Here is a 15,457-nt window from a genome sequence, read left to right on the forward strand (position 1 = left end):
TCCAGGCTAAAAATGGAACAGTCGAATATTATTAGCTCTTAATAATATTTGGACTATGAACATTATCTTAGCCTCTTGGAGCACTTCAGTTCGAGCTACAAATGTGGCACATGCAGCTGTCAGAAGGAAATCCACTTTTCTTATGGGTCAGTTGAGCTATTGCATGATGGACTTCAGTTAGAACTCATGTGGTTGAGTTTGGTGGAGTTGATGGAGTTGTGTTCAGTTTGACTTGGTTAAACTAGTTGTATTTAGTCTAACTACAGAATACACTAGTGATGAGTGATGTGAATTAATTGTTAATTAATTCACTAATTATTAATTCATAAAGCAACTAAAGAATACATCAGTTAACTCAGTGCATGGACAGTTCAATGGAGACAGGTGTTAGAGGTTGAGATTGCTATCAGTTGTGACTATAGTTGTGCATGAGATTTGCACAATCAATGGATTGAGTATTTCCAATGAGGATTGTGTCATTCAGCCAAGTGAAATATGAGTTTGGATCAGCCATACTCATCTATTCTCATGCAGGATTGTGCAGTAGAGGCAGGCAAGTAGTGGAGGAGATTTGAACCTGTGATTGATTCAGATCTGAGATAGTTTTGTGTGTAACAGGTGGAGATAGTACTGAGTACTTGTGAGGAGTATTGTACTATGTATTGTTACATGTTCTCAATCATTATAATATACAGATAGTGTGGGGTGTTCAGCTGTATGCTTTCCCCGGATTACATACTGTGTTAATGTGTGCATGCGATTGATGTTTCATTGTTTTTAATTCGCAAAATTGATGATCATCGTAGAGGAGATTATGTATTATGCATGCATTCCGCAATAGTGTATAATCAGGATAATATATGTGAATAAGTGTCATATTATTCAGAATTTCTACATGGTATCAAAGCAGAGTTGATCATCAGATCTATTATTCAGAAAGTGTTTACATTTTATTTCTTCAGGTAGAGTCTGTAATTGGGCCAGGTAGCCTCTGGATTCATCCTTCCTTTGGAAGGTGAGATATCCGGTAAAAGCCCATACAGTCAATCTCTGTACGAGAAATAATTTGCTCTCACAAATTTTAGATCAGAAATCGTTGAGTTTTGAGCTGGTGGAATTCGAATTTGCAGCAGTGTTTTCTTGGTGTCAAAGTTGAAATATCTTTCAACAGATTGCGATTGGAGTATGCTCTTGAGGGCAGCTCGAATTATATTGCATGGAAAGACAGGATGGAGGTAGTTTTAGATGACAATGGGCTGAAGGAGTTCATAGAGGCTGAGGTCCCAAAGCCTACTAATACTGCTCAAGTTGAGGCTTGGCAAAAGAAGATAGCAAAGTGTCGAAGGATTCTGTTGGAGGGCGTGAAGGATCTCATTGTGTCTAGCCTGCATGGAAAGGCTTCTCCATACTTGATGTGGAAAGTGTTGATAGATCTATTCCAAAGCAAGAGCGACCAGAGGAAGTTGGCACTCAAGGATAAACTCAGAAACATTAAGTGTGAGAAAGGAGACAGTATGCCCAAGTATCTCACATAGTTCACTCATTGCAGGGATGAGCTGGGAAGTGTGGGGGTGATTGCCGATGATGAGGACTTGGTGAGCTTGGCTCTCCTTGGTCTTCTGAAGAGTTGGCATTCCTATCAGAACTCTGTCAATGGTCGGGAGAAATTGCCAGGATGGGAGAGACTTTGGTCAGATCTTGTGCAGGAGGAGATCGGGTGGAATACCAAAGCAAAGAAGAAGAAAATTGCGCTTTGGCTGCCAAAGCAAAGAAGGGGAAGAGAAAGAAAGCTTCTCATTCCGATGCGAAAGGCAAGAATCAGGACATGTCCAAGGTGAAGTGTTTTCACTGTCACCAGCACAGACACTATGCCACAAATTGTCTGCAGAAGAAGAAAAATAAGCAAGCTACTGGATCTGCAGCAGGAGAGGCCTTAGCCTCGCAGTTTGAGCTTCATTTTTCATTGATCGAATGCTTGGTATCAAGTGTGATGGGATCGGTATGGTTCTTGGACAGTGGTGCATCTTTTCACATGATAGGAGATCGAGATTTGTTTTCTGATCTGGAGGAGAAAGATCTTGGAGTGCACATCGAGATGGGCAATGATGGTAGATACAGTGCGACTGGTATCGGTACCATTTCCTTTCAGAGGGAGTCTGGTAAACCCTTCGTATTGAAGGAAGTGATGCATTTTCTAGGATTGAAGAATAATCTTATCTTTGTGGCGATGTTAGAAGACAAGGGATATGATGTTGTTTTCAGCGAGGGAAAGGCTTTCCTACGCAATAAGACAACTGGAGAAACTCAAAAGATAGGGGTTTGAGTCAGGAACCTTTATCAGTTGCATGTAGATGGCTGCGCAGCAATGGCATGCAAGGTAGAAGGATTGGTGAGCCGGGATGATGGGGAGTTGTGGCACAGGAGATTGGGCCACCTTCACCATGGAGCCTTGAAGATACTGCAACAGATTACTACTAGGCTTCCTAAAGGCACTCTTGCACAGTCAGATCAGTGCAAGGGGTGTACTTTGGGAAAATTTGTGAAAGCCACCTTTCACGAGAAGGATAGTTGCGCCACGACGATCCTTGAGAGAATTCACACAGATGTGTGTGGACCTTTCTCAGTAGCTTCGACAGCAAAGCACAGGTACTATGTGATCTTTGTTGATGATTTCTCTCGGAAGTGTTGGATCTTCTTCATGCAGAAGAAGAGAGAGACATACTCAAAGTTCTGTGAGTTCAAAGCACTGGTCAAGAAGGAACCGGGGAAGAAGGTGAAGGCTCTTAGGAGTGACAATGGTGGTGAATTCATCTCTGGTGAGTTCAAGGACTTCTGTAGCACAGAAGGGATTTGAAGAGACCTCATAGCTCCCCATAACCCACAGCAGAACGGGGATTTTGAGCAGAAGAACAGAACGATCGTGGGTGTTGCACAGGCGATGTTGCATGATCAGGGCCTACCCCTTCACTTGTGGGTGGAAGCATGCAATACTGCAGTATATGTGCAGAACCGTTGTCCTCATAGGATACTTGGCATGAGTACACTCGAGGAGGCTTATTCTGGTAAGAGGCCTGATATTTCTCATTTGAGGATTTTTGGTTCTAACGTTTACATGCATGTGAAGAAGGATGCCAGGAAGAAGCTAGAGCCGACTGCAGACGTTGGCATATCTGTGGGGTACATTGATACGCCCCACAACTATCGTGTGTATTTTCCAGACAGTCGCAAGACTGTTGTGTGTCGGGATATTAAATTTTAGGAGGAGAAAGCGATGAAGTGTTCGCTTGAGAGGGAGCCACACTTGTATGTAGATGAGGAGCTATTAGTTCCTAAGGATGAGCATCAGGACGTGGATCAGTCACAGGTCGAAGTTCATGGAGTGGAAGAGACCACTCATGCAGCGCCAACCATCAGAGGGCGAAAGCACATGACAGAAGCTGAGCGATTGGCTCAAGATGCAGAGAAGGTTGTAGGACCACCTACAGCTCAATGCAGACAGAGACAGTCACCTGATCGGTACACTAGATACATGGCTCTTGTGAGAAAATGTGTTGTGACTGAGCCATCCTCTTTCGAGGAAGCTATGGAGGATCCCGCATGGGTAGATGCCATGGTGGAAGAGTATGATTCGATTGTTAGAAACAGTGCATGGGAGATTGTCCCAAGACCGGAGGGGAAATCTGTGGTGGGTTCGAGATGGATGTACAAAGTGAAGCAGGCAGCTGACGGGAGTGTGGAGAAGCACAAGGCAAGATTTGTTGCCCGAGGCTTCTCACAGATAAAGGGGATCGATTATGAGGAGACCTTTTCACTTGTCGCAAGGTATTCCTCCATACAGACGATTCTTGCTCTCTCAGCGTAGATGGGGTGGCACATTCATCAGATGGATGTGAAGACTGTGTTCCTCAATGGAGTCATTGAAAAGGAGGTGTACATAGAGCAGCTCGAAGGTTTCGAGATCTTCAGTAGCGAGTCACATGAGTGCAGGCTCAAGAGAGCGATGTATGGATTGAAACAAGCACCACATGCTTGGCACACACGAATAGACAGTTATTTCCCCGAACTTGGATTTTCCAAGAGTGAGGCGGATCCTAACCTATACCAAATTGTGGTGGAGGGTAAGTTGCTTATCATTGTACTTTATGTATAAGATTTTCTTCTAACAGTGATGAGCCGTTGATACTTTTATGCAAGGATGATCTTGCTAAGGAGTTTGAGATGAAGGACTTGGGCCTCCTTCATTATTTCCTGGGATTGGAAATTTGGCAGCGCAGTGATGGACTATTTGTTTCTCAGGGTAAGTATGCTTGGGAGATACTGGAGAAGTTCAACATGCATGCCTGCAAGCCTGTTGATACTCCTCTTCCTGGAGGTTGGAGGAAGGAGGATGCTACTTCAGCAGAAGTAGTGGATGCCACTGTTTATCGATAGTTGGTGGGGTCGCTTATGTATCTGGTCAATACACGACCCGATATATGTTATGTTGTTAACCAGCTTTCACAAGCTATGGTTAAGCCAACCAAGCTCTTCTGGAAGGCAGGAAAGCATGTATTGCGTTATCTCAGAGGCACATCGGGATATGGATTGTGGTACAGACAGGAGGATGAGGCGAAGCTATGTGGCTTCACGGATGCAGATTGGGTAGGGATCCCAACGGACAGAAAGAGCACATTTGGAGGGATTTTCAGTATCAGGTCAACAACAGTTTCTTGGTACAGTAGGAAGCAGAGATCTGTGGCACTCAGTTCAGCAGAGGTCGAGTATATGGCAGCACGTTTGGCTGCATGGGACGCTATATGGATGAGGAAGATCCTGGTCGGGTTGTTCGGTTCATACTTGGAGCCTACTGTGATTTATTGTGATAAACAGAGTTGCATTAAACTCTCGGCTAATCAGTATTTCATGATAGATCCAACCACATTGACATCAGGTACCATCATATCAGAGATTGTGTGCAGCCGAGAATCATGTTACCTTCATGCATTCCAATGGAGGATCAGGATGCCGGTATCTTGACAAAGGCGCTCACCAGGAGCAAATTCGAATACCACCGAGGTAGTATAGTGGTTGCTGATAATCCATATCTTGTTGAGAGGGAGTGTTGAGAATGCAACAAGATGATGGAGCTTAGTAGAAAGGAGTTGCCTTCACTAAGTGGGCCCGCGGGCTATTTTTGGTGTAGTCTATTTTTAGACTATGTCTACTTTTAAACATATGGATCATGGTCTATGAGTTCTAGGATGCTATTTGTGGATGATTAGTCATGTTGGTAAAAGTAGATGGACTTCTATTTTTAGACATATGGGTGGAGTCTATTTTTAGACTGCTAGGCTAAAAATAGAACAGTCGAATATTATTAGCTCATAATAATATTTGGACTATAAACATTATCTTATCCTCTTGGAGCACTTTAGCTCGAGCTACAGATGTGGCACATGCAGCTGTCAGAAGGAAATACGCTTTTCTTATGGGTCAGCTGAGCTATTACATGATGGACTTCAGTTAGAACTCATGTGGTTGAGTTTGGTGGAGTTGATTGAGGAGTTGATGGAGTTGTGTTCAGTTTGACTTGGTTAAACTAGTTGTATTTAGTTTAACTGCAGAATACACTAGTGATGAGTGATGTGAATTAATTTTTAATTAATTCACTAATTATTAACTCATAAAGCAACTAATGAATGCATCAGTTAACTCAATGCATGGACAGTTCAATGGAGACAGGTGTTAGAGGTTGAGATTGCTATCAGTTGTGACTATAGTTGTGCATCAGATTTGCACAATTAATGGATTGAGTATTTCCAATGAGGATTGTGTCATTCAGCCAAGTGAAATACGAGTTTGGATCAGCCATACTCATCTATTCTCATGCAAGATTGTGCAGTAGAGGCAGGCAAGTAGTGGAGGAGATTTGAACCTGTGATTGATTCAGATCTGAGATAGTTTTGTGTGTAACAGGTGGAGATAGTACTGAGTACTTGTGAGGAGTATTGTACTATGTATTGTTACATGTTCTCAATCATTATAATATACAGATAGTGTGGGGTTTTCAACTGTATGCTTTCACCGGATTACATACTGTGTTAATGTGCATATGCGATTGATGTTTCATTGTTTTTAATTCCGCAAAATTGATGTTCAATGTAGAGGAGATTATGTATTATGCATGCATCCCACAATAGTGTATAATCAGGATAATCTCTGTGAATAAGTGTCATATTATTCAAAATTTCTACAGGTAGTTCGACTTCCTTATGAATGGAAGGTGATTACATGGTTCTTAACTAGTGCTTCAAATGTATTCCTTAGGTGACAATGGTACTTTTTCCTGAGAGGCAGGGAAGGTGTCAGTTGCATGTCCTTGAGTCCTATTCTAGAGTATGGGCATGTATTGTAGATAGGCATGCCTTATGCTTGAGTCTTACCAACTCATCAAAGTAGAAATGAACTGCAGAACTGTGATGGAAAACAAATTCTTAAAGATGTCACATGACCTTTTACAATACAGACAATGTAAACTTTATCTTCATAGATAAATTACATGTTAAGCTACATCATAAAAAACGTTTTCATCGACACTTACCAATAATGGCACCCAAATCATTGATAAGATAACTCCTAACTGAAAATTTTTTAACATGGAGTTTTTCAAATAAATCAGAAAGAGTTGAGATAATAAACAACATAAGCAGAATTTTGTTTGATAATTACTTGTTGGATTTCTTTGATTTTGTGATTGATTAGGACTTGAGCGTTTCAAATAGTTTGTATCTTGACTTTTCGTCCTCGACCTTTCGTAAATCTCGAAGAAAACATTTGGAAATCATAAACCCTTATTTAAGCAGAGTAACTCCTCAATTCAAAATCTCTTCACCTCATAAACATATATTTCTAATGAAAGATTTATTTATTCTCAAGCAACAATGCTACTAATGAGGCTTGTTGCATATCCATAACCAAGGTCCATCCTTGGTGGCCTTTGAATTGTTGTACAAATCATCATTGTAGGAATTATTGATAATGGGGAGCTTGTGGATTTTTTCGGGAAAATTGTTCGCAGAGTAACTCCTCAATTCAAAATATCTTCACCTTAGAAACATATATTTCTACTAGATATTGCTTTATTCTCAAACACCATTGTTATCAATTCAAAATATCTTCACCTTAGAAACATATATTTCTACTAGATATTGCTTTATTCTCAAACAACATTGTTATTAATGAGGCTTGTTGCATACCCAAGTTCCAACCTTGGTGGGTTTTTAATTTTTGTACATATCATCATTGTAGGACTCGCTGATAATGGGGAGTTTGTGGATTTTTTTAGGAAAATCGTGACGTAGTTTTCTTTCTCTTATACAAGTATTCTTGGAGTTCTATTTTCCCTTTTTCACTTGTTTTTATTTTTATTTCTACATTTAGTTATTCCACTTCAAAATATGTACACACACCACTTTGAACCTGCAACTCGAATTGAATTAAATCTCCTTTCTATTTATGCAACTTCACTGATTTGGGATATTTTTAGCTTTTGCGGTCAAAATCTTAAAACATTGATGAGATAACTCCTTAACATGGAGTTTGTCAAATAAGTCAAAAATAGTTGAGATAATAAACAACATAAGCCCAATTTTGATTGACAATTACTTGTTGGAGTTCTTTGATTTTGTTATTGTGTGGGACTTGAGTGTTTTAAATAGTTTGTATCATGACTTTTCTTTGTCGACCATGCCTATGTATTCAAGAAAACCTTTCAAAACCATAAACCCTTATTTAAGCAGAGTAACTCTTCAAAATCTCTTCTCCTTATAAACATATATTTCTAATGAGAGATTACTTTATTCTGAAGCAACAATGTTATTAAGGAGGTTTGTTGCATACCCATACCCAAGGTCCATCCTTGGCGAGTTTTGAATTGCTATATATATATCATCATTGTAGGACTTACTAATAAGGAGGAGTTTGTGTATTTTTTCATGAAAATCACTGGCATAGTAATTCCAAAGTTCAAAATATCTTTGCATTAGAAACATATATTTGTAATAAGAGATTACTTTATTCTCAAACAATAGTGTTATTATAGAGGCTTGTTTCATACCCAAGTTCCATCCTTGGTGGGTTTTGAATTGCTGTACTGATCATTGTTGTAGGACTTGCTGATAATTGGGAGTATGTAGATTTTTTCGGGAAAATCGCTGACAAAGTTTTCTTTCTCTTATACAAGTATTCTTCGAGCTTTGTTTGCCCATTTTGACTTGTTTTTATTTTTATTTCTACATTCATTTATGCCACTTCAAAAGATGTGCACACAATTGGTGACAAGTCAATTGTAATTGTTTCAAATCTCATGCATATTCCTAATATATTTATACCACAATATCATGTTGTTGTACGAAATCCACGAAGTTAGTGTTGGGTCCTTGAACGAACGTCCTCCATTAGGTTTTCCAACAACTCGCAATTGCTTCGAGCTTTTCCAATATCTGGCACATTCTCTCCACCGACATATGGGGACTGACATCTGAGGTTGTGATCAACTGACATCTGGGGCCGTTATGAATGGACTCTTGGAGGAAAATTACACTCTAGCATGATCAATCAGCCTAGTGATTTTTCCTGAAATAATTACTCTTTATCTAAAGTTGATCTTTCGTAAGGACGTGGCAGAAGAAGATTATATCATTATATCTTGAGCTTCTGTTAATCACTCCAATTTCTTCTGTTTGGTAGGAGGTGACTTGGAGTACTTGTGCACACAGAAGTTTGAGAACAAAAATAACAACAATGAGATCATGTAGTAGAAACGTGTATGCAAATGAAAAAACAGTTAACTCGTTAGTCCATCTAGGTCTAGTCTGCAGATGCAGAGTTCCACAACAGAAAAGAAGATACCTTGCAGAGAAATCTTGGATATGGAGCATGTGTTTTAATACAATAGTAAGCTTGAACCACATTCAGACCAAATTGTAGCATTTGTATTTGCGTAAGATACCTTAGACAAAACAGGAAAAATAAAAAAATTATATTAATTTTAGTGTACGAAATGGTGCAAACCCGAGATACTCTGTTGACCGAAAGCTGATTGCGGTAACTCTTATAAGACTATTGTCGATTATTGAGAAAAGTAATAGAAAAATGTTTAGATTTCAGAACTTACCTTCCCCAAAAGAGGTATTTTCGTCGTAGTTTCTCTCTGCCCCTTAGAATTGAGGAAAGAAAATAATAGAAGTACAAAATTACATGAATTTTTGAGTTCATTGTTACATCGAAGTATGTTACACAGGCCAAAATGAAAACTAGGAGTTAAAGGAAGCTAAAACAATATTGGTTTTGTATCTATTTAAAAGAAAATCGCTGCTAAAGGTTTGACTGGTTGGTAAAGAGTTTGTAATGACATTCGTCCCACTGGATTCAATTGCCCCAAGAGCGTGGCATGTTTCATGCCATAAAATAGCAGTGTCACGGTTGTTAAATAAATTAACAATAGTTGGAGCCTTTAAATTAAGAGAAAAATATTAAATGGTGATAGTGGCAAGTGCCAAGAAATTACCATCCCCTCCTGGTGCATGATGGGCAATGATCCACCAAATAATATCTCTAGAAACATGGTGATACACATGAATAATAGTGATTTGATGAACATTTCGCTTTAAGACCATTATTATTTGGAAACAAAAAACTCAATCCATAACGAGTCCATTTAAATATTTGAGATGCTCAGAATGTTTTAGATATTCTATTGAAATTAAATCTATCTAGAAAGTACTAAACAAAAAAAATGGAGAATAGGAATAGCCAAGTTGATTCAAGGACAAAGGACTGCAATCCAAATTAGAAAGATCCAGGACATACAATAATCTCACCATGTCCATGAGCTTAAAAAGTTTGGAGATGTAGAAAAGGTAGATGAAGTAGGCAATTTAAAAATTCAAAATCAGAGATTTGCAGCAAAGAACATCTACATCTGATGGATAAAACAAATTAGTGAACAAGACATAAACTTCATGAAAAAATTTGTAAGAGATAAAAATAATGACTAATGAAATTCTAGAAAAATGGTTAGCAGCACAATACAAGCAACATCAGAAAATATGAGACTAGTGAGCAGAGGATTTGGTGGAAGGGAAACAACAAACCAACTAGGACCAAAAGCTATAGGGTTGGAACATGAGCTCATGGTTATGAAGGTAGTGAGCAATTTCATTTGCACCTAGAATCTAAATGCCACCAAAGACTTGAAAGAGGAATTGAAGCATGAGCATGCTAAGTGAACCTGCTTTCTCTAATCTGCACCTTTACTGTCTCTATCCCAGCTTGCTTTAATAGGATTAATAAGATTTTAGGATGGTGAAAGAGAGATGGCTTATATTTGTACCTACATTGCAGGTCTAAATATCAGAATGTTTTCAGTAAGGAACCCAATGCATATGCTATCTTCTGCAAAGACAATCTCAACTTAATGATGACATAACCAATTTTGTATCATACTGCACTCATGAATATCTGTATTCCTTTTCTCCAAGTCAACTAGGGCTTGTGTGATTGGTAAAGGGAGAGATGACATTATTGGCCCCACCAAGGTGGCCATTGCCATATGAACAATTTTGTACAATATTGCACTCAATAATATTTTTGAGGGGCTTGTCTTGTTGGGATTAGAGAAAGGGGGGTTGATGTTATTTGCTCCGCCATGGTTTGATTCACCAAGGGGTATGCTCAACTCCCATGGGCCATCTAGCTAGCACAAGGGTACGAGGGGGTCATTTAGGACATTGGAAACTGTGAGAAAACTAAGAAAAAACAGATGCCTCCAATCACATTTTCTCACAGCATCCACCTCAAGTAAAGATTTAAAAAATTACATGCAACACTATGATCTTTTATAATACTGGAATGATCCTTTACCAATTTGATATTATTTTCTAATCATCCACCAAAATAAAGATTTAAAAAATTGCATACAACACTATAAGATTTTATAATATTGGTGAGGTCCTTTGCCAATTTAATATTATGTGTCCCTCAAAAGCATTGCTACAAGAAAATGGGAAACCATAAGATCACTATTAATTTGATTAGAACAACCCTACAAAAGAATGAGGAACCATAAGATCGCTTTGAGTGCTACCGGACAAAACTAACACTAAAATATGCAATAAGGTTTTTAAGAAATGTGTCTATACTAAAAGTTAATTTCAAGTAATATCACACAAAGCTAACACTAAAATATGCAATAAGGATTCTAAGAAATGTGTGTATATTAAAAGTTAAAATAGCTTTAAAAATCGTTAAATATCCAAGATACGCGTTAATAAAAGGAATATGGGTTTATTGATATTTTATATATACAAGATAATCAATTTTGTGTATTTAAAAAATTGAAATGATTGAAATTTTTACTTATTTTGTTTTTTTAATAAAAAATGCATTATTTACCACTCAGATATCTACTTTGGAGTATAACCATCATTATTTGATTGTGATGATGACAAGGGATTTGGCTCCATCAATTTTCAATATTTTTGTTTTTTAAATAGTGATTTTTTAAAAACAATATTGAAAACTATTTTTTTTTTTAGGTTTTAAATTTATTATTAATATATAAATTAGTAAATATCTCAAAAATGATAAAAATTAAAGACAAACCCTATAAAGTTATTAAAAATTCAAGTATTTTTATTGTGAGTATGATCAAACATTTTATATTAGCATAATTAAAACTAATAAGATTCTTCCCAAAAATAAATTACATTTAACAATTTTTCATTACAAAGAACTAATAATATTAAATAAAATTTGATAGTAAACAGTATTTGTAAACTTTAAAATGAATTTTTATACAATTTTCAAAAAGATTCCAACCACTAACCTAAATATAAATACAAAGATTAACACCAATATTATAAATTTACAGATCTATTAACTCATTTTTGTAGCACGTTTCCTCAGTAGATCCCTTGAGATAATTACTTCTTCTATTACCTACACCAGAGGCCAATTCATTATATCAGCAAACCCGTAATTATGAAGGCCACATGCTGGCTTCAAATTTACAAACCCTAAGCTTACTGGAGCAGCTGGTCAACAAGGATTTGGTATCGGTGCCTCTCAATTAAACGCGGGATTAATGGGGATTCCGGTATCTCTGCTGAGAGAGGACTGATTTTCAGGTTTTAGATGATCGTTCAGGTGGCTACTTATGCGACAATCAATTTCGCTACCTTTCCCTTAGGACAGTTATAGAGAGAGGAGAGGGTCAACGGCGTCTTGTATTCCCTTTCTACTGCCGATAGATCCAGGTTATGAACGGGGGCTCCCATTTCGCTATGCTACTTAGACCCATGGCAATTATAGAGAAAACCATCCCTCATCCAGGTTATGAAAGGGCGCTCCCCCTTCGCTACCGGAAACGCGAGCTACTTAGACCCATAGCAATTATAGAGAAAACAATCCGTGACGGATCTACCTTGAACCAATTCTTTCACAGAAGAATCTTCCACCCTTAATTATGAAGGACACGTGTTAGGCTAAAATGTAACCGTGTGTAAAATGGCCGCGTAAGTTTTTCAGAAAATTAGGAAGTTTTAGTCATAGAGGTTAAGTTTTATGATTTTGTTAAATTTTATGTTTTTTTGGTGTTTTCGTAGAGTGCTGAATCAATTTTTATCCCAAATTTTTTTTAAAGAATTTCTATTGTGACTTTGGTAGACAACCCCATATCTATACACACTTTTACTTATAATTAGACTTAAATTAACCATTATTAACGCACCTCTTCAAAACCGGTATATTAAGACTTATATAGCATGAACATGTCCTATATAGGATCGATAGTGGCCAGACTGATACATCTTGCAATCTGGCCGAAACATCTGTGCGATCCATCGTTTCGAGGCTAGCCTGTAACTGACAGTGGAGCTTTGACAGGCGCAGAGATGAAATAACCTTCCATATCGAGCTTGAGGTTGAGGATGTATCGTTGGGAAGCGAATGACGTTGACAGGAGCAGAAGAGCATCACAATCACCAAATATGACAATATATTAAACTTTCTACTGTGGTTATTGGTCGCCATGCAAAATTAGCTTATCATATAATTACTGATCTAATCAACCGTAAGATTTGTATTTAGAAATCTACATCAACCATACATAGCTTATGTTACAAGTACTGATTAATAAGTCTAAGATTTCTATTTAAAAATCTATTCCAAACATGGATAGCTTATGAGAAGCCATGAATGAATGAAGTGCAAGATTTGTATTTGATGTTTACTCCAAACATACATAGATTATCAGAAGTCCTGAATCAATGAACTGAAATTTATATTTTAAAATGAGAGCATCATTATTAGAAGGTTTTGTTTTTCAAAAGAAATTTGTCATAATTTTTCAATAATATTTTAAATTTTGATTATTGAAAATAATGTTTTGAATATATATATAAATTCATTGTATTCTCATTGTTTTTACATATATATTCTTTTGAATATGTATATGAATTCATTGTATTCCCACTGCTTTTATATATATATATATATATATATTCAAGACTCTCCAACTTTAAAATATTTAAATTCTACACATATCAAATTAAAATTTCGTTGAACGAAAAAACTACCAAACATGATGCTGCGAAAACATCAGACAACAATACAACTTAATAATCTCTTCTTAACAATGCATTTATAGATAAACACACGTCGCAGTGACAATTCCTCGCGTTTTTCACCAGCGATATAATTTTATTCCATCTTAATTTACAGTGACTTGTGACATTAATTAAATAAAACTCAAGGATTTCTTTTTTATGACAATGATGTGTTTAATTTTGGTAACCACAAGTTGATATGCTTTCAAACTGTCAGGAACAATGCGGCCCTTTCCATTAATAGTATGCTCGAACACAGGCTGTCAGGTGCCCTTCCGCTATAATCTGGTCGAATAACATATCATTTAAACCCCAAACTCTAAGTCGATGATTTCCCTGGACTCCTCACAAGCTCTCGCTGGATGAATCTGTACTCCCCAGGCGTCCGATTGGCTGGGCATAATGTGACTCGCCACCATTTTACAGCCAGGGTCAAGAACATAATGCCTACAAGTAGGGCACAAAGAATGAGATCGAAGCCATTTATCTACACATTCCATGTGAAAGCCATGGTTGCAGATAGGCAAGACTCTCAGAACTTCTCCTTCCACGAATTCTGCCAAGCAAATAGCGCAATCGGTTGCAAGCCTTGACATCGATTTGCCATAGATGATACAGGGGAGTGCTTCTATGGATTTCGCCTTCATACCGGTATTAGCTCGTCTAGTGGCCATGTAATCGTGGCATGGCCTCCAAATGTAGTTCCATGGAACGATTATAGCAAGTCCCGCGAGCAATATCACTGTGCACAGCAATGCAAGAAGAACAACTATCATATGTTCAGTCATATGGGGCCTAATCACCGCTTGCGGACTTTCGTATGACAGCGCCGCTGGCGCTAGCATATCGGTGGCCACGTCTAAAACCATTCTTCCCTCGGTAATCGAAAGAGCACCAAAATCCTTCAAAGCCTCTTACTTAATGGACCATAAAAGACTTGTCAGATAACGATTTCATAGAGTGCTCATTTTCTCACTCCATTTGGAAACGAAATTCAGAAATACAATACAGTGATCGGGACAGGGACAGAATCAGAGTCAGTGCTTGCCTCTTACAATACAGTGATCGGCACAGGGACAGAATCAGAGTCAGTGCTTGCCTCTTTCTTTGGGATGAAAGATCTTTAAGTAGGCTGGGATATAGGAACGCTGGATTGAAATCTGTAAAAGCGAGTTTGATAATCCTTGAAGATCGCCATCCTATTAAATTTCATGCTAAAGAGCATCCACGCACCTCATCTAATCGAAGCGAATGCATCAGCCATACTTGTCCATTTCATTCTTAGACAAAAGAATATAGCCTACAGGTAATCTAGTCTGAACCCCTCCCGTCCATACAACCACAATCTTCGCAATCTTCTACGGTGCATTGCGGTTCTCAAAAGTGACTGCATGTGGCAAAACTTTATAAGGGAAAAATAGTTAGTGGGCGTGGGTTGATCCAGCAGTACAATGATATATGAAAAGTGCAGCCTCACGGGAGCGTACCTTCGTTTTTAATATGAAAAATAGAAAAACTCAAATATGCACATGGGTTAGTGAATGGCAGAGGCTTAGAGGCATCCCACGGACATAAACCTTCAGATGTTAATGATTGACTGGGTGCTTTTTAGTGGAGTTGTTTATAATGCGATTTTTTGGAGATTCCGGTGACGGAATCCGGCGGAAGAAATTGAGGTTAAATCTTGATTTGTTGCAGTTAAAATGGTTTTTTAACTGCATATTTGGATTCAGCACCATGAAAAATCCCTGTGACGCTTTCATTGTGCAGAAACTAGCTATCAAACTTGTGATTCCAATAAATTCCTGCCG

The 15,457-nt window shown here is 37.9% G+C and overlaps 1 protein-coding gene across 1 annotated transcript; it reads right to left on the reverse strand.

Moving 5' to 3' along the window:
- Positions 1-13,951: 13,951 nt before the first annotated feature.
- Positions 13,952-14,819, reverse strand: LOC149235215 (putative E3 ubiquitin-protein ligase ATL44). The gene has a single exon (XM_089368490.1). It carries the CDS (start codon positions 14,513-14,515, stop codon positions 13,952-13,954), a length of 564 nt encoding a protein of 187 aa, XP_089224616.1. The 5' UTR covers positions 14,516-14,819.
- Positions 14,820-15,457: the final 638 nt, after the last annotated feature.

The sequence above is a fragment of the Pinus tabuliformis genome, chromosome 8, assembly GCF_031772625.1.
Source record: "Pinus tabuliformis cultivar Carrire ecotype Pingquan chromosome 8, CPIR1, whole genome shotgun sequence".
In the NCBI taxonomy this organism is placed as follows: Eukaryota; Viridiplantae; Streptophyta; class Pinopsida; order Pinales; family Pinaceae; genus Pinus; species Pinus tabuliformis.